This window comes from Pan paniscus, chromosome 14 (genome assembly GCF_029289425.2).
Source record: "Pan paniscus chromosome 14, NHGRI_mPanPan1-v2.0_pri, whole genome shotgun sequence".
NCBI lineage: Eukaryota > Metazoa > Chordata > Mammalia > Primates > Hominidae > Pan > Pan paniscus.
In genome coordinates this window covers 71,499,052-71,519,044 of record NC_073263.2, presented here as the reverse complement: position 1 = coordinate 71,519,044, position 19,993 = coordinate 71,499,052, and the positions used below count along the sequence as shown (strand labels likewise).

The following is a 19,993-nucleotide window of genomic DNA, read 5'->3' as shown; positions in this document are numbered from 1 at the left end:
CTATCACCAGTGATAAGTCATGTTGATAATGTTTCTTAAATAGCATGTGATGAGACAGAAACTTCATTCATAACCCCAGTCTAATAATCAGCAAAATATCAATCAAAGAACATTTTATGAAATATTAAATTAGTACTCCTCAAAACTGTCAAAGTCATTAAAAAAAGGAAAGTCTGAAAACTTCCGCAGCCTGGAGTTGCCTAAAGAGACAGAATGAGTAAATGAGATGTACTATTCTGAATGGGATCCTGGAACAGAAAAAGGACATTAGGTAAGAAAAGAAAAAAAAAATCTAAGGAATGTAAAGGAAGTACACATTTTAGTTAATAATAATGTAACAATATTTGTTCATTAATATAGCATATATCATACGAATGTAAGATGTTAATAATGGGGGAAACAGTTATATGTCATATGGAAAATCGCTGTACTAGCTTTGCAATTTTCTGTAAATCTAGAAGTATTTTCATATAAAACTATATTTTTAAAATACCTATGAGTTACTAAAAATGTCACTTTTGAGGTTTGAATTTCTAGAGTGACATTGATATTGTTTCTTCTTCAATTTAACAGAATGATGATAGATAAAATTCGATTTACTTTGTGAATTTTATAGGCAGTTTTTGCACTTTTCTGGTAGAATGCACATTCCTAAAACAATACCTTTGGAAATACACATTTTCAATATAACAGACTTTGTAGATGAAATATGGATACTCTGTGCATTTGTTAATAGGGGACGATGTGTCTAATAAGAAGTAGAACCACATTGATACATATTCTTCTATAAACTTCACTTTTTCCTTCCCATTCTATTTTACATATTTTTATGTCAATGCAGTATAAATTCAAATATCTTATAGAAAAACAGAGTTTAAGTCTACTCATACATATTTGGAAGATTTAGTGGCCTTTAGCATTTACTTAAGATGTGATTGTAGATAAATGTAGCACACGTTATTGGAACCCTATTTTAAAAGTATTCCCCGTTTAGCCCCTAGTTGAATCAGAGGAGGATGACTCCAATTTTATAAGCAGTTTATAGGATCAAAACCAATTATTTGTATTTCACCCCTTTCATAATGATTGAGTTGGGCATGATTATGTGACACAATTTTTGCCAAGGCAGCATGGAGAAAAATTTCTGGGGATTCTTTGGTAAAAGTTTCTTCACTGATGTAAGAGATATATACATAAAGAAATAGTTCCTCTTCTGCTACATGCTTTCCTGTCTGAATCTGAAACCTGAAACTATGGCAACTGTGAGAGAAATTGAGGAAGTCACTTGAGATGCCTGTTTCCTTATGATGTGTTGACCGTCTCATTAATTAACTCTGGAGACAAAGTTCCTCTGGACTTGCTAAGAGAGATTATAAACATTTCATTTTTTTTTTTGGAAAACAATCTCTAAAAGTTGTCTTCTGTTAGAAACATTGACTTCTTACGTATATCAAGTTTAATATGGCTATCGTGTATTTTTAAGCCAGTTTTCTACGGCATCTAACTAAAAACATGCAGGTTTTCCCTTTTAGTAAGCTTATTTGAGAACGTTATGCCTTGAAATCAACTGTGAATGAAAATGTAGAATTACTTTTCTTTCCATTAGCAGTTTTCATGCTTTTTCAAAAGTTAACTTTTAAGTCAAATACTTGGCTGCTTTTTGCCTTTTTACATCTAGGTCTGGCCGAGCAATGGCTAGGTTATAGATGTAAAGAAATACAGCATGCATGAGGTAGCTTAATTTGTGTGCATTGAAGCTTGACACTGGCTAATATTCCATTTGTGCCTTCTGGCTTTAACAAATGGATTATTTCATTGGATATAGTCCAAGTTTTAGAAAATAAAATATTAAAACTCTTTGAAAAAAACAATGGTTATAATACTTAACCTCCAAAGCTAGCAATAAATAAAAATATTATTCTACATATATCTTGTGAAAATTCTTTTTTTTTCTTTTTTGGGGAAATAATTGAGAGATGATCTGAAAAAAAATCTGTCTAAATTATTATGAAGTGTATTATTATCAAGGGTTTGAATTTAGACTGAATAAATATGTTTCAAGAAAATGTTGTAAAAACCCTGTAAGTTATTACATTGACATACTGCCTCTGAATCTTTTTTCAAGTGTTGATCTGGGAAGTAAAAATACACACACATATAAAGAAATATAGTAATATACTTTTCCAATATAAATGGTCAATTATACACCATTTGCCTGAACACCCAAGCCAAACTATGTGGAATCCTCTGGGATTTTATTCCTCACTGTCCACATCCAATATTCACTTTATCAGTCAGAGTCCCAGCAGAAAACAAATGAAACACTGAAAGAGCTTAAAGGAAGAGAGTATAATAGAGATATCAACAGGGTTCAGAATGTTCACAAGGGGTGATGGAAACACACAAGAATTAGCCACAGTGACGGAGTAGGAAGATCACACACACACACACAATTTTGTATGGCAGGCTCAAGTTTTTAAGATATTAAAAATATGTTTTTCATATGATAGTTTGGTACAAAAGTAATTGCAATTTTCCCGTTGAAAGTAATGACAAAACCCACAATTACTTTTGTACCAACCTAATAATAGCATATGTGACTTGTCATGACTGTAATCATGTTTTATATATTGCAAACATTCAGAAAAATTATTGGCCAGGCATGGTAGCTCATGCCTGTAAATCACAACAATTTGGGAGGCCAGAGCAAGAGGATGGCTTGGGGCCAGGAGTTCCAGACTAGCCTGGACAACATAGCAACACCTAATTGCTACAAAAATAAAAATAAATAGCTGAACCTAGTGGTGCATCCCTGTAATCTCACCTACGTGGGAGGCTGAGGCAAGAGGATAACTTGAGCCCAGGAGTTCAAGCATGCAGTGAGCTAGGATCATGCCACTGCCCTTCAGCCCGGATGACAGAATAAGACCTTGTCTCAAAAAGAAAACAAAGGAGAACAAAGAAGAAAAAAAATCACAATCCTCAATGTAAATTATAATATCATATATTTGTTTGATTTTTCTTTGCATTTAAGCACTCAGAAAATGTTTCTATCTACTTGTCAACTCAAATCATTTATTAAATGTATTTTGAAAATACAGTTGAGTATTTTTTAAAGCTTTATTGATGAATAATCAAGATATAATAAACTGCACATATACAAAGTGTATAATTTGATAATTTTGGCTTATGTATATACTCACCACAAAGTAATGAATATATCTATAATTGTCAAATGTTTTCTCATGTCCTTTTGCAATCTATCTTGTTGTTCTTCCTTATCCCCACCTAGTACATAAGCATCAGTGATCTGACTCCTTACATACCAGATTTTTTGGGATTTTCAAGAATTTTGAAGTTAATCATAGAGTCTGCGTTTATTTTCTGTCTGGTTTCTTTCACTCAGCCTAATTATCTTGCACTCAACATAAGTAACCATGGTATTTCATAATCAATAATTATTTTATTTTTATTATTATGAAGTATTCCATTGAATAAGCATACTCTAATTTTGTTTATTTATGTACCTGTCATGTAACATTTTAGTTCTTTCCAGTTCTTGGCCATTGCAAAATAAATTTTCTGCAAACGTTCATGTACAGATTTTGTATCCGCATATTCTTCCTTTACTCTTGAGCAAACATCTAGGAGCAGAATGGCTGAATCATAGGAGAGATAAAACTGCAGAATTGTTTTCTAAAGTAGTTGTACCATTTCACATTTCCACAGGCAGTTCTAATAGAGGTGTTGTGGCATGTCATTGTGTTTGTAATGTGCATTTTCTGAAGCACTGATAATATTGAGCATTTTTTGTTCATATATTTTCTTTTGTGGGATGTCTGTATAAATCATTTGCCCAGTTTTTTAAAAATTTAGTTTGAAAATTCTTTATATATTCCGTATATAATATTTTATCAGATATGATTTGCAAACTTTTTTCCTGGTTTATGGTTCATCTTTTTTATTCCTTTAATAATATAACTTACAGTGGCTTTTTTTTTTCTTTCTTTTAACTAGAGGCAGGGTCTCATTCTGTCACTCAGGCTGGAGTGCAGTGGCATGATCTTAGCTCAATCTTGCAGGGAATTATATGAAGTCTAGTTTCTCAATTTGTTCTACGAGAAATTATGTTTTTGATATTTTATCAAATAAATTTTTAATTAACAAAGTTTGTTTATAGAAGTTTTATAGCTGCCGGGTGTGGTGGCTCACGCATGTAATCCCAGCACTTTGGGAGGCCGAGACAGGTCAGGAGTTTGAGACCAGCCTGGCCAACACGGTGAAACCCCGTCTGTTCTAAACATACAAAAAGTTAGCTGGGCATGGTGGCAGGTGCCTGTAATCCCAGCTACCTGGGAGGCTGAGGCAGGAGAATCACTTGAACCCGGGAGGTGGAGGTTGCAGTGATCCGAGATGGCGCCACTGCACTCCAGCCTGGGCGACAGAGTGAGACTCCATCTCAAAAAAAAAAAAAGTTTTATAGTTTAATGTTTGAATTTAGATTCATGATCCATTTTGAGTAAATTTTGTATATCATTTGGGGTATACATCAAATACAAGTTTTTGTACACATATCTGACTCATTCAAAGACAATCTTTTCTCAAATGACTTACTTTTGTGCCTTTGCATAAACTTTGTAATCAGTCTTAAAATCAGGTAGTGCTCTTATTCTCACTTTGTTATTTTTCAAAATTGTTTGGATTATTGTAGGTCCGTTGTATTTCCATATGAATTTTATAATCAGTTTTGCAATTTTCACAGAAAGTCTACTGGGATTCTAAATGTTATTGTAGTACATCTATAGATTAATTTGGTGTGAAATGAAATCTTAGCAATATTGATCTTTGAGCTTCTGAGCACAGCATGTCTCTACATTCCCCTACCATCTCAGGACTTCTGATTAGAATGCTATGTTGGGTGATACCCAAGACTAACACCCCGTTCAGTGATGAACTGGGATACTTCACAAGACTCAGCATGTAGTTTTACAAATGGCTATGAATTGTTACGGCAAAATAATACATAACACAATCAGAAAAGGTAAACTACCCATGGGGCAAAGGCCAAATGAAACCAGGTACAGACTTCCAAGGGTTCCCTTCCAGTGGAGTCCCACTGAAGATACTTAATTTTACCTTCAATAAGTTGTGACAAAGTGTGTGAAATGCCAACCAAGGAAGCTCACTAGAGATTCAGTGCCTGGAGTTTTATTAGATGTTGATCGCATAGGCCTCCATCTAACACAGAACAAAATTTCAGACTCCCAGAAGGGAAAAAAGGTGTTGCTCATATACCACATTGTTTGTACAGTTTAAGCACAGTGAGTCAATTTTATCAGTTAATGATGAGAATCCTCTTGAAATCTAAGTTCTCAAATACCAGCTGGAACAAACCTTGAAAGCAGGCCTTTCAGAGGATGGTAGTAGTTCAGGTCTGCTGTTTTCATTCTTTTCTGCATAAATTATATTGAGAGAAATAGTTAATTAGATTACAGGAAGTCACCTTCCCAATATTCTAAAATCACAGTAAAATGAAGTCAATAGAAACCATGCCATCAGCATGTAGGTCTTCCATCTGATTTTCTCTCAAGATCTATGCTAAGAAGCATGCAACCGTCTTCTTGACAACTTTACTGAACAATTTAGGTAAAATTCCTCTGAAGTTTTAAGTCAAAACAATATGTTGAAGGGTATATATGAATAAAAAAGTGTTATAATCAGTTTAAAATTAATAACAGATTTTAATGTGTTCGTATTATTTTCTCTATTTTAACTTTATTTTTATAACAGCAGGTACACATTTCAAAAAGAAACAAAAATTGATATACAAATATAGGTTTCTGTAACCTATAGAATACTTTTTGCTCATGCTTGCTGTGGTATTTCACAAACCTTAAAATATATATCAATAGTACTCATGTAATCAGTCTTAAAATCATTCAAATCTATATTTTAATATATAATAAACATATTTTCATATTACTCTAATCACTGTATTTTCCAACCTGTTTTCTGCAGTGTATCTGCTCTTCTTTTTCCTTCATCAACTCACTTTTATGCTTGGAGGCATGCTTTAGATTTCTTTACTGTCTTGCTTTCAGTGAAAGTCATAAATAAAATATAATACTCTTAACCATGTTGTCATATTTGAAAAAAAAGGCATCTATCATCCAACAAATTCTTCTTTAATTATAAAAAAAATTAAATGAAGAAATCTGTCAGATACTGCCTAAAACATTGTATGACACTCAAAGCCACCAAAAATGGGACACACTGACATCATGAGCCTCTTGATCATGATGGAGCAGGGTACAAGATCACCTATATGGTGTCCTTGCAAAAAAGAAAAAAGAAAAAAACTTCACCATAATCTAATAAAGGGGAAATAATATAAGTCCAAAAGGAGGAATTCTGCAAAACAACTAGTATGGATTCTTCACCAACATCAATTTATAGATGAAAAAATGGCAGGGGAACAGTTCTAGATAAACGGAATCTAAAGGAACACCACAAGTAAATGTAACATATAATCCTTGATGAGCTCTTGAATTAAAAAATCAAAGCAAGCTACACAGCAAACTATTTGAACATTTGGGCAAGTGTATGTCATAGCAAATATATAAATTTCATATATGATAATTATATTGCCACTCCGTTGGAGAATACCTTTGTTCTTAGCTGATAGATGCTGAAGCATTTAGGCGTGACATGTGATGGCTGAAAGTAGCTCTCAAGTAATCTTGCAGCTACAACATAAATACACACATACACATACATATAGCAAAATGTTAACACTGGGTGAAGCCAGATGAAGGGTATATGGGTGGGTTTTGCAAATTATTATAGGTTTAAAAAATTTCAGAAAACAAAATTTGATATGGAAAAAATAGTTGTTATGCATAAAGGACTTTCTTAATAAATATTCTGTCCAAAAGTTTTGAAAGCAGATAACTTTTTATTATGTCATAAAACTATTCATGATGAAAAGGAGAAATCTAAGAGAAAATGGTAGTAACATCACAAAGTTAAAAAATATACACAAACTGGCAATAATATACTTTTAAATTTCAATTAAATAACAGCATAATTAGAGTTAGATAAAATTACATTTTTCCTAAAGTCTTATATTCAAATTTCAAATTTAGTGCAACCTGCCTTCCAAGTTCACCAATAAACTAAGACATTCCTTATATGTAGGCACTAAAGGCTGCCATTGATTATTAAAAGCTGCAATGTATGCTTTACTCAGGCAAAATATATATATATATATAAATGAAAATATAAATGAAACAATTCAAGCTTTAGTCAAATTTAGAAGATTCAGAAAAATGAATAAAATAGGATATTATTTTCTCAGGTTTAAAATTCTTAAGATTTTCCTTTTAGAATAGTTTCAGTAAGATTGGCACCAACTCTCCTTTGAATGTCTGGTAGAATTGAGCTTTGACTCCCTCTGGTCCTGGGATTTTGGGGGAGTTTTTTAAATTACTGTTTCAATCTAAGTACTTGATTGTTCAGAGTTTTTATTTCTTTCTGATTTAATCTAGGGGGATTGTATATTTCCAGGGATTTATTCATCATCTCTAGATTTTCTAGTTTGTGCACATAAGGTGTTCATAGCAGCCTTGAATGATCCTTTGTGTTTCTGTAGTATCAGTTGTAATGTCTCCCATTTCATTTCTAATTGAGTTTATTTGGATCTTCTCTCTTCTTTTTTGGTTAAGCTCACTAATGATCTAACAATTTTGTTTATCTTTTCAAAGAACCAGCTTTTTGGTTCATTTATCTTTTGGATTGCTTTTGTTTATTTGTTTTAATTTTATTTGGTTCTGCTCTGATCTTTGTTATTTATTTTCTTCTGTTGGGTTTTGGATTGGTGTGTTCTTGTTTCTCTAGTTCCTTGAGGTGTGACCCTAGATTCTCTATTTGTGCTCTTTCAGACTTTTTGATATAGGCATTTATTGCTATAAACTTTCCTCTTAGCATCACTTTTGCTGTATACCACAGGTTTTGATAAGTTGTGTCACTATCATCATTCAGATCAAAGAATTTTTAATTTCCACCTTGATTTCATTGTTGACCCTAAGATCATTCAAGAGCAGAGTATTAACTTCCATGCATTTGTATAGTTTTGAGGTTTCCTTTTGGAATTAATTTTGAGTTTTATTCCACTGTGGTCTGAGAGGATACTTGATACAGTTTTGATTTTCTTAAATTGGTTGAGACTCGTTCCTGGTCTGTCTTGGAGAATGTTCCCTGTGCTGATGAAAAGAACATATATTCTGCAGTTTAGGGGCAGAATGTTCTGTAAATATTTGTTAAATCCATTTGTTTTAGGGTATAGTTTAGGTTCATTGTTATACAATTATATACAATTGTATATACAATTGTACAATTATACAAGTTATACAACTTGTAAAACTCACTTAGGTACAGATAGTAAATCTAAATGATAATAAAATCATCTAACTCATTGAATTACTAATTAAAATGTAACTCCAGATAGTTAAGTGCATAAAACTTCAAAGATAAGTTCTATAAACATTTGACAAACACATCCCTTTAAAAAAATTATTCTGGATATTAGAAAAACAGAGGAAACAGTAAAGCACTAAAGAGCCTTTTTTTTTTTTTTTGCCTTTAAGATAAAATGACCAAACAGGGAAACAAAAACAAAGAAAAAACTAAAAACCAAAATTATAGACAATTTTAAACATAAGTACAGTGGGTTAAGTACAATACTACCAACCTGTAACATATGCATTTATAAATGTATATACATATGTTAAATATTCACAAATAGATATTTTATATTCATATACACATATATACCTTGTCAGATACTTAGAGAATCTCTGCTCTCCTAAGTTTGTAGGCATATATTCTGAACCTTATTTTTCTATTTTCCTTATTTCACAATCAAAGGAAGAACTATCATTTCTGCTGACGTGTATACAGATATGTTGATTGAAACTGCATTTGTATCTACTGAGTGATTTTGAATATTACATGAAATACGAAATGCAAAATTCTTAAAACAATTGGTGACCTTTACCGAGTTATATTTATCTTGATTACCAATCTCAGTTTAGATCTGTTCTAGCAGATTGGCCTAATGTTTTGTGTAGTGTTATGATACATATTATTTCATGTTTTTAAAAGAGTTTCATAATTATCTTTGCTTATGTTTAGGCTGCTTGGAATTAAAAGAGGACACCATTGAGAACCTTCTTGCTGCAGCGTGCCTTCTTCAGCTTCCACAGGTGGTGGAAGTGTGCTGCCACTTCCTCATGAAGCTTTTGCATCCATCTAACTGTTTAGGAATTCGAGCCTTCGCAGATGCTCAAGGATGCATTGAATTAATGAAGGTGGCCCACAGCTACACAATGGTAAGGAAACTTAATGTTTTAATAATGGAGGCACACTCTGTGTTATCAGAGGTAAAAATAATTACTGTCATGGCATTAGCAAGTTTTTTAAGTTTAAAATGAGTGTTCTATGCTTGGCACATTTTTTTGTTATGAACTATGGTGTACCATAATGTATTTTCTAATTTTAAAAAACACATTCTATACTGGATTTATTGTTCTTTTGTGGATTTATTTTTTATTTTATTTTACATTTATTGGTTTATCATAAAAGATATTGCAAAGGATACAGATGAAGAGATGTGTAGGGCGAGGTATGAGGAGAGGGGCTCATAGGCTCCAGGCCCTCCCTGGGCACATAACCCTCCAGGAACCTCCACGTGTTGCATTCAGGAAGCTTCACTATGGCTTTATGCACACTTAACAGGCAATACAGATATACATATGGATAGATATTAATAAAGTTATTTAAACTGATTTTCAAAATTGCCCCAGGCATATCTACCTTTGTACATTCACTTCCACAGCTGTCCTTTTATACATTTTTCTGCATTTTTTAAACCTCTCCATCACAGCATATTGTACTTCGTGTGGCTATGCTAGTATGATTTTATGGAAAAAATTGAAGCCTATTTTATATTTTTCCCTTTTATTCCCTGTATGTGTGTGAGTGTGTGTGTGTATGTATATGTATATGTATATGTATATATATGAGTGTGTATATTTAACAGCTTTGTAGAGAATCTAAAAGCCATTTCAATTGTACAGTTTAAATTTGTGTACTTTATAGCATGGGATCTTAAAAATATTAATTCCATTCTAGGATAGAATAACCAGTTACAAGTCTCATACCCATCATATTACCTATCCTAGAAATAATCATTCTAAAAGCATTCAATAGCGTGAGTGCCTGGCATAGAGGCCCTATATCAATGCTACCCATTTTTACTGTGATATTATTATTCATATTATTAATGTCTTCATTGTTATTATTGAAACAACTAATGAAGTCTTATGGAAATTTTTGTCTCCAACTCAAAGAAAGAATTAAAATGAGATAAATATTGTTAAGCTTTATGGTTGCTATTTATTTCAAATTGAACACTTTTTCTAATTGCTAATGACTCAACCACTTAAAAGTATTCTGATTGCCATTTTGAAACAGAGTTTCAAAATTATTTTCTTTTTCCTTTTTAATCCTTTAAGCAGATTACTAAATTAAATGAAAATATAAAAATAAAAGGAAGAAGATATGCGATTTGTAATTCTATTGGCAAATCCTTCTTTAGAAATTTTCCATGACAGACACGATGCTACCTTTGAAATTATGTGAACCATAGCAAATCAAAGTAAACAAATAATTCATCAACCAAAATATCAAAGTCCAACTGCCACCATTTAATTAGGCACATTTCATTAACTTTAGGAGCTCCTGTTAACTAAGCCAAAGAAAAATATGCCTCCATATCCAGAGGGATAATGGTCCCTTCTGGTCTAGTTGCAAATTATTAATTTAATAATGAAAATATTTTCCTTGCAGCTGCTTGGACTGTTCTGCAATTTATCACACAATAGTAACAAATTTTTTTCTTCAGAGACTTTAAAAGGTATGCTTCATAGGAAAATATATTTAAAACAGAAACATAGAAGATTTCTAAGGTACTCAACATTCTGAATGACTCTATATTAATTTATTTCTTAGACTGTGGTATATAATATCTGCTCAAATTTAAATGATTTCAAATTATTTTGAAAATGTGACGCTCTGGTATTCTATAGATGTTTATGGTAACTATTTTAGAGAAAAATTACTGACCAGTTGTCTTCCCAGATGTATATTGTCCCTTCAGTTCCAGCAGTTTAAAATGAGTGTTTTGCATCTCATAATGTGATTTCTCATCACATATTTGCCTCTGATCCTTGTCCAATCAGGCATATGTTCTCATCTAATCTACCCAATCTGTGCTTTGAAAGCAAACATATTGTGTGTGGTTTTTTTTTCTCCTTAACTGCTTTAACAGCAAATCATTCCATTTTTTCTACTACACGTGGGATAGAATTAACTTCTCTCCTGACTGTAATTATTTGTCTGATTGCTTAATACATAAGTAACACTTTCAAAATTTTTAAATTTCTTGCCCAAACTCTTTAGATGTAAACTTGATCTTCAAAGACCAAAGGTCTGGTCTACCCAGACCTTAATTTGCTACCTATATTTCTCTTCTTTATTATTTGTCATCTTTCCTTTGGAAATTTCACTTATGTATTTGGCTTCAGCTACTGAATTTGTGCAAATAATTCCAAAATCTTTTGGGAAGGTGACTCAGCTTGGCAATGAATCATGCAAAATACTAGAGAATTTTGATTGCAAGCTCAGTATCAGGTAGAAGTGTAAAATTAATTCTGAAACATTAATGTAAACTGTGTCTGCATGAATATAGAGATAGCACCAAAATAGCAGCACTGAAGGAAATAGTCTCATTGTACTCTCTTAGATTATATTATGAAATTTGTGCTTAATTCTGGATATAACATTTTAAAAGCAGTAGAGAGTGGCAAACGGAAACAGATTAGAATAACAAGAATAGTAAATTTTATGTGATTAGGTAATATGAAGAAAAGTTGAAAAAATGGCTGCCTATGCCAGAATAAAATTAAGGCATGACAATAGCTGTCATATATTTAATAGAATGGACTTGTGTTTAAAGCAGTGGTCTTTAAGTGTTTCTCATTCTGTTTTTAAATTTATTTTACTAATGCAATTCTCTGTTCAAATTAAATATTATATCAAAGTATAGTTTTAGAATTGATCTGCTTTGGGTAAAGATGGACAGAAAGTCCAGAGTCGACTTCCATCTCCAGATCTTTCCTTCCCTGCTGAGTTGTCAATTCCCACTGGTCATCATTGCTACTTCCCTCCAAAGTCAGCTCTGCCTTTTGGAGGACACACGTGGAACATTTTTATCCAGCAATCCTTTCTCTAGATGGTTTTTGGTTAGATCTTGCCAATAAGAGGCATTCATGTAAGATATGAAAGCTGGAAGAGAAGCAGCAGCCATTATTCTCCACGGGCAGTTGCAGGAAGATATGTAGGTAAATGGAAAAGTAAAATAACTTACAAGCGAGTGATCAAAGCTATTTACCCCACTGTTGCAGGCTGACACCATTGTTGGGAGGCCTCTGGACGTCCTTGAGGAATGCAGTGTCTTTGCAGAGTGCTTTTGAGAAAATTCTTGTTGAAATGAAGGTTGAAATCTTCAGTAGAAACTTCCCTGACCTTCATAGTTTTTTCAATGGCTGTTTAAGCCTTCAATTCTCTATTCATATCTTTTAAACTTAGAACATTGAGTGTTTTATTTTCTTAATTAAAAAAAATTCAAAATATGCTTCAACATAGCATCATAGCATGTTCAATCTTCAATTTTTTTTTTTTTTTTTTTTTTTGAGATGGAGTCTCGTTCTGTCTGTCGCCTAGGCTGGAGTGCAGAGGCGTAATCTCCACTCACTGCAACCTCCGCCTCCCAGGTTCGGGCAATTCTCCTGTCCCAGCCTCCCAAGTAACTGGGACTACAGGCACCTGTCACCACACCTGGCTAATTTTTGTATTTTTAGTAGAGACGGGGTTTCACCTTGTTGGTCAGACTGATCTCAAACTCCTGACCTTAGGTCATCCACCCGCCTTGGCCTCCCAAAGTGCTGGGATTACAGGCATGAGCCATCACACTGGGCCTCCATATTCTGATAGACATAGTCCTCCACACCTAGCCTCTAAGCTGCTACCCAGGCATTTTTCCTCAATGTTAGATGCAATTGCTCTCATTCCTGCTAAATATGTGTTGTATGGTTCCTTCACTCTTACTTAACTCAGACATTTCTCTTGTTGGAATCCATTATCAAATTCTGAATAATCTCTCCCTGTTTCTAGTTCAAGTTCATTCATGCCCAAGAAATATCTTTAAACTTCTCATGGTATTAGCTCTCACAAATGAAATCTTAGTATTCCTTTCTTTAGGACTGTGTGATATCAGAAACTTTCTTATACAATTAATTATTTTTATTTCTTTGTGACTAGTCTTTACAAATATATTGCGGATTTCTTTATGACAAGAGAAGAAGCATTCTCCATTGAATTTTTTTGTTCCATCAAAGTGTCTAGTATCTTGTAATACATTCATCAATTCCCTGTTTCCCTTGGGTACTTTTGCAGAACTTTCTTTAATTTACTCATTCAACAAGACTACAAGTGTGTGCCTTTGACATTTTTTAATCACATTTTCTGCTATTATTTTCCCTGTTCATACAGTTCTAGCCACACTGACCTTCTTACTGTTTTTTGACAACACTAAGCATAACTTCACTTGTGGAGTCTTGTGCCTGTTCTTTCTTCCCTCTGATGGAAATACTCTTCTGCCAAATATTTATATCTGTTTCTTCTCTACCTCATTCAGATCTTTGTCAAATGTTACTTCTACAGAGACCCATTCTCTGAAAACTCCATATGATGTGCCAGTACCTTCAAAATTCTCTATTCCCTTACACTCTTTTTTATTTTTTAGAGTCCTTGTTTAGTTCCTGGCTTTATAATATATATTGGTTTTTGTTATTGTTGTTTTTGTTGTCTATCTGCTCAATTAATATAGTAGCTTCTTGATAACATAAAAAAACTTTTGTAACATAAGTGCCTAGATAAATCTCCATATATACGATTAATTACTGAATGAATAAATGAAGGTATAGTGACTATTGACTGCTATGTACCAAGTTCACCAGTAGGTGAACTATGTACCAAGTTCACCAGTAGGTGAACTATGTACCAAGTTCACCAGTAGGTGAACTATGTACCAAGTTCACCAGTAGGTGAACTATGTACCAAGTTCACCAGTAGGTGAACTATGTACCAAGTTCACCAGTAGGTGAACTATGTACCAAGTTCACCAGTAGGTGGCACAGGAAATGCAATGGTGAACAAAATAGAAATGATGTTGCCCTTAGAGTCAAGGTTAATATATTGAATGAAAACAAATTATCATTATAAAGTATAACTATTTATGCCTATATATGTGTATGTGTATACTTTATAATACTTTATAATGATAATGATACTTTATAATGATAATATGTATATATATATATATACACATGCACACACACACGGTAAATTTTACAAAGAAAAATTATGAGACGCAATGGGAACCCTCCCATAAATCAGAAAAAGACTCTTTAAATAAATGATGTTTATATGAATTGTAAAAAATGAGGTAGAATTAGTCAGGTGTAGATTTGGTTAAAGAATGTTCCTAACAGAAGAAAATGGATTGCCAATGATCTGAAGTGGGAAGGCAATCGTTCTGTTTAATGAAATTCAAGGTAGATGGGATGGTGGAGAGGGACAAGAAGAGAGGTAGTTTATGAGGCTGAAGACCTAGGCAGAACCAATTGTGTAGGGTTATGGAGACTTTGTAAAAATTGGGGATTTATCTGGAATATAATAATATGCCATTGAACATTTTGAACAAGTAAGGACAAAGGTTTAATTTTAAGATGAGTTATCAGACTGACATAAAAGGAAGGCAAGAAGAGAAACTAAGAATAGAGATTAGTATACCCTAGAGGCATATACACCCACTCACATAATTTGTTTATAATGATAAATTATCATTATAAATGACAATTACATATGCCTATATATGTATGTATGTATATGTCTGTGTATACATATAGGTAAATCTTACAAAGAAAAATTATAAGATGTAATATAAGATGTGATATATACTCACATCCACATATTAGGAGACTGAAAAAGAAAAAAGAGAGTGAGGTAACGCTACCTTCTGCCATCGTGCTTGGCACATAAGCAGCAGCTTTACTGATGGCGAGCCTTACCACCAATGATGCTGGTGATCGCATACGTAAAGTTTAAAATATTGTCCTATTGCCACTATAATTCTAGGTGTTAAATACATTAAATTTACTCCTTTCAAAATCCCTACAAGGCAAGTGTTACATCCATTTTAAAAACAATAAAACTGTGATTCAGGATTGTTAAATAATTTACTCAGGATCAATAGATAGACATGCTAGAATGGGATAATAAACCCAGTACTATCTCACTACAGATTTCATGCCCTATTCAATATGCTAATGAATATACCATGATTACATATTGCCCATAATATTAAGTCGAGTTCCTGATACCAAGACACAAAATATGAATTACTTCAGACAAATGGATGTTATGAACCTGAAAGAGAAATAAGACCAAAGAACTTTGTGATTTTTTTTCTCAAGTATTTTTTTTCCCTCTTCTCTGTTTTCTGTCTGGTGCTACCAGTATGACTTAGAAGATTTCATTAGGTTTAGGCTGGAGGCAGAGACAGTGGCACTAAGACTAATTAAAGGCTGCCTTGTTCATAAGTAGCTTTGAAGGGTGGAAGACTCATACCTGCAGCATAAAGCCTTCCAGAGTCAGTGTAAGAGTAGCTGCCCTTTCAGAATCTGGTAGTAGTAAAAATATGCTATACATCCTTCACTTGTCCTTTAGAGCCACTGGAAAAAATACCTGATAGAAAGAACAAACTATATCAATGTGGTTTGTGATCATGGTTTTAAAATAACTGACATGTTTCATGGTTTCTAGCTAGCTACATGCTTTTAATCTTAACCAATAACCCTGCTAATAAACCATAAATTAGAGTTTGCCTTAGAAGAATATTTGGAGTATAACTTTAAATGTTCTTGTTTTATAAGTCATACAAATAAAGTTTACTTCACTTACATTTTTCTCAAGACTATTACATGATACATTAGTACTAAATGATTTTTAATGTTATCTTTTTTCTTTTATTTATCATTTTGTGTTACTCCTTTTCAGTGTCTCAAATGCCTTCGTGGTCTTAGTAACAAGTTATATATAATTGATGAGTTGAAAATTACCAAAATTTGACTTTCAGCATGTCTTTGTAAATATATATGAAATGAAAAGGTCAGGGTGAGTATAACGAGCGTTTAAGGGACAATGACTAGTGATGTTTAATGTTCAAAAGGACTAAGTAAAAATGTGGCAGGCTGGGTACAAAGGAAATTTCTCTTCTTCCTCTGTTTTTGTTTTTGTATTTCTTAACATTCTTTGTCCCTGAATTAGATGGAAAACTTTTTTTTTATGGTTATCAAAATCAAATTAATTAACACATCAATTGCTACCCATTATGTAAATTAGATCCCTAGAACTTGTTCACTATTCTTTACAGGCAGTGTGTACTCGTGTTACAGATTGGAGTCATTGGTAAAATTAGTGTCCTTATTTGCATATTTTTGTTTTATTCTATTTGTTCTACTGAGCTTCGATTTCTAAAACATTAAGATATAACACATAGCTATATAAAGCTGCAACACACACACACAAGCACAATCTATTAAAAATATCTTAGGTACAGTAGGTTAAATTTTTTAAGAGCTGTCATAGGTCTCAAGCTGATGCTGTGGCAACAATATAACTAACAAAGTTTCAAGAAGGAATACTAAACATTTTAAAATATCCTGTAAACACACATTTAAACTTATAAGTAGTGCCTAAATATTTAATGATTTCAATCCTTTAAGATGTAATATTCCCTTCTGGATAAGAAACATTCTTACATTATTAGAGTGATTCTAAAAGGACTTCTTATGATATGTCAGAAGGAAGAAATGTCAGGGTCTTCCAGGGTCGTTTCAACTTATAAAGCACAGTCTTCCACAAATAAAATCAATAATTTGCTTTTTTTAATGAGAAAAAAATCGTTTTTATACATACAAAAATCCCCCTTTATTATAAGAATTTGCCTATCATGAACCAATGTTGTAAAATATTTATATTTTCTGATCAGGTAAAAATCAGTTATGCATAGAGCTAGACTGTATAAGGCAACACGCAGCTATCCAGTTCACAGCCATATTCTTAATGCTTAGTATAGCACCTGTCTCATTTTAGGCACACAATAATGATATCTGAAAGAAAGAATAGATGAATAAGTACTTTCACATATTAATAATTTGAAATATATAATTAGATATCATAATCTTAAATATGAATATAAGTAATTTGTAGTAAAATATTTTCTCTGCATCCTACAATAATTTAAAATATTTTTGTACCTAATTTTATTATTGTACCTCCTCATTAGAAAATTTAATAAGAAATAAATGCATAACAAGATGCATCTGTGATGATTAAAATTCATTAACTTTTTCTATTTATTTCAAAACTTTTTAACAGGTAACATAATTTCCCATCTAATTTCTGATCCTGTTTTTAAGTTAAAATAAGTGTCAATGGATTTATTTTCTACTCAGTGTCTGTGTTCAATATTTTTGTTTATTTCAAATAAATGGTATCCTTAGTTAAGTTTTCATTTCATTGAAGTATCACCATACTATTGAGGAACAAATATAAAACCTAGTGAGCCAACAAAGAGGTCACATACTAAAGGAAGAAATAATACTAAGCCAAATGTGTTATATTTTCCTATGATTGAAGATTATATAAAATAACACATCATAATAGAAAATTGCTAGATAATAGTAAGTAGAAAAGGACAAAACTTTAAAGAATGGGATTCAAAGCCAGACCAATATACTTTAGGTTGGGAGCTTATTTCCAATAAGCAGTCATGTTTTATGCAAGACAAAGTTAATTTGGGCAATGTGATGATAGGGAAACTTCAGCTCAATTAAAATTGTGTGATTTACAATTAGCAAAATAGGTGATTTCTTAAAGATAATGAAGAGCAAACACTTTTCAGCAAAATGAACTATTTCACCAATAGTAAATCTTAGTAGATTTATTTAACACTGAGTAAATATTCAGGCTAGATATTATATTATAGTAACCATTTCTTAAAGACAATTTTCACATTAGTTGAATCTAAAATTAAAATTACATGAAGAGGTTTCCAAATACATATATGGATGGAAATTAGTTTCTCTGCAGTTATATTTGAAAAGAGAGTAAGTGAATTATCATTTTATAAAGTAGTGTTTCTAATTTGATGTCTGATATATGGGTAAGAATATATGATAGTAACAAATTAAGGTGGTAATAGTACATACCATGAAATGTAAAAGGTACTTTTACAAGTAAATATTATATATTGCAGTTGAGCTAGAAGAAAATTGATGGAGTTAAAATTAGGGCTTTTTATATGTAGTCACTGATTAACGCATATATGCATAAATTTACATACATGAATAGACACCTGTATCAGCATTAACTGAATATATAAATCAGAAAAAGGCTGTAGTTTTAAGGAATGAATTCTATAATGGCCTTAGTTTGAATTGTTTTAAAAATCCACACTTTCCACAGATCATGTATTATACACTTGTGTGATCATTATCCTACTAACTTTCACATTTTATGCTTTTATAAATTTGATACAGAACTAGAAAAAGCGTAAATAATATATAAACAACAATGGCATATTGCCTTTATTAGTTAAGTTTGCTTTGTTGTATGTGCAGGAAAATATCATTTGAGGATGCATTGATATAGTTTTGTATTCTTTGGAAGGAGATTCACAAATTGTATTTTCTTAATTATTCAGCAAGACTATCAGAGAGTATGTCATAAAATATTGAAAACTTGAAAATCTCAACTATTCTCAAGTACTCTAAAGCTTGGTTTTTAAGTGACCAATGATGTGGTGTGCATTTGAAAAGCTTTTGGTACTTTGTAATGGTTTAGTTGTCAATAGACTGAAACATCACTTTGCACAGAATATTATTTTACTAGAACATTTAGAATAAAAAATAGCTTGATGAACTCACTTGAAATCCATCATAGTAAATGGATACACTTTCTTTTTCTTTCACATTTTTTACATCATAAAATGCTCTGAGGATTATTACCTTAATTTATCTCATGAAGGCAGAAATATGAGTGATTTATTTCATATAAAACTTGCTAATAAACATAAGCTAAACAACAGGATCTATAAATTTCTCAAAGTGCATCTTTGGAAACCTAGGCAAAAGAGATGTGAATCAGTGATGCTACTATTTCCAACCTAAAATAAATAATTTTTCTGATATCTTAACAGCTGAAAAATTTACCAACTTCCCAAATCAGCTGGAGCGAGCAGGATAACACCAGCCAACCATCAATTCTTCATTCAATAGTAGCCTTCAATATCAGACAACATTATTAAAATATATTTATTTATTGATCAAAGAACAAAATCCTGAGTATATATGGTAATTAAGAGTTGCCATTGTTTTATTTAGAAAAGGCAATGTAATGTATATCAGAATTTTATTTTGAAAAGCCCATAATCCCGTGCAAATAGTTTTGTGGCCATTGCTGTTTTAACCCAAAAATATGACTAATAATGAAATTATTTTACAACTAGCATAATATATTCTTAGCATTAAATATTGATCTAAAATTTAATTAATAAAATACTAGAATTTATGACATTCATTGAAGTTCAATTTTAAAACAATATATGAGATGATACAGCACCACCAAAATTAAAGGAAAAACATATTCAAAATCTTGGCATAAGTAATCCAAGTAATTCCAACTAGGTACACATAGACTAAACTAGATAACTTATTAAGTCCTTCTTTAAACCACAGGCCAAAAGTCT

At 32.1% G+C, this 19,993-nt stretch overlaps 1 protein-coding gene across 1 annotated transcript in view; it reads left to right on the top strand.

The window, feature by feature from the left end:
• KLHL1 (kelch like family member 1) overlaps window positions 1–19,993 on the top strand; it is a 428,752-nt gene that overhangs the window by 166,773 nt on the left and 241,986 nt on the right. Inside the window, exon 4 of the mRNA XM_003827457.5 lies at window positions 9,193–9,389. Coding sequence (XP_003827505.1) covers window positions 9,193–9,389 — 197 coding nt within the window. The remainder of the gene's footprint in view (window positions 1–9,192; window positions 9,390–19,993) is intronic.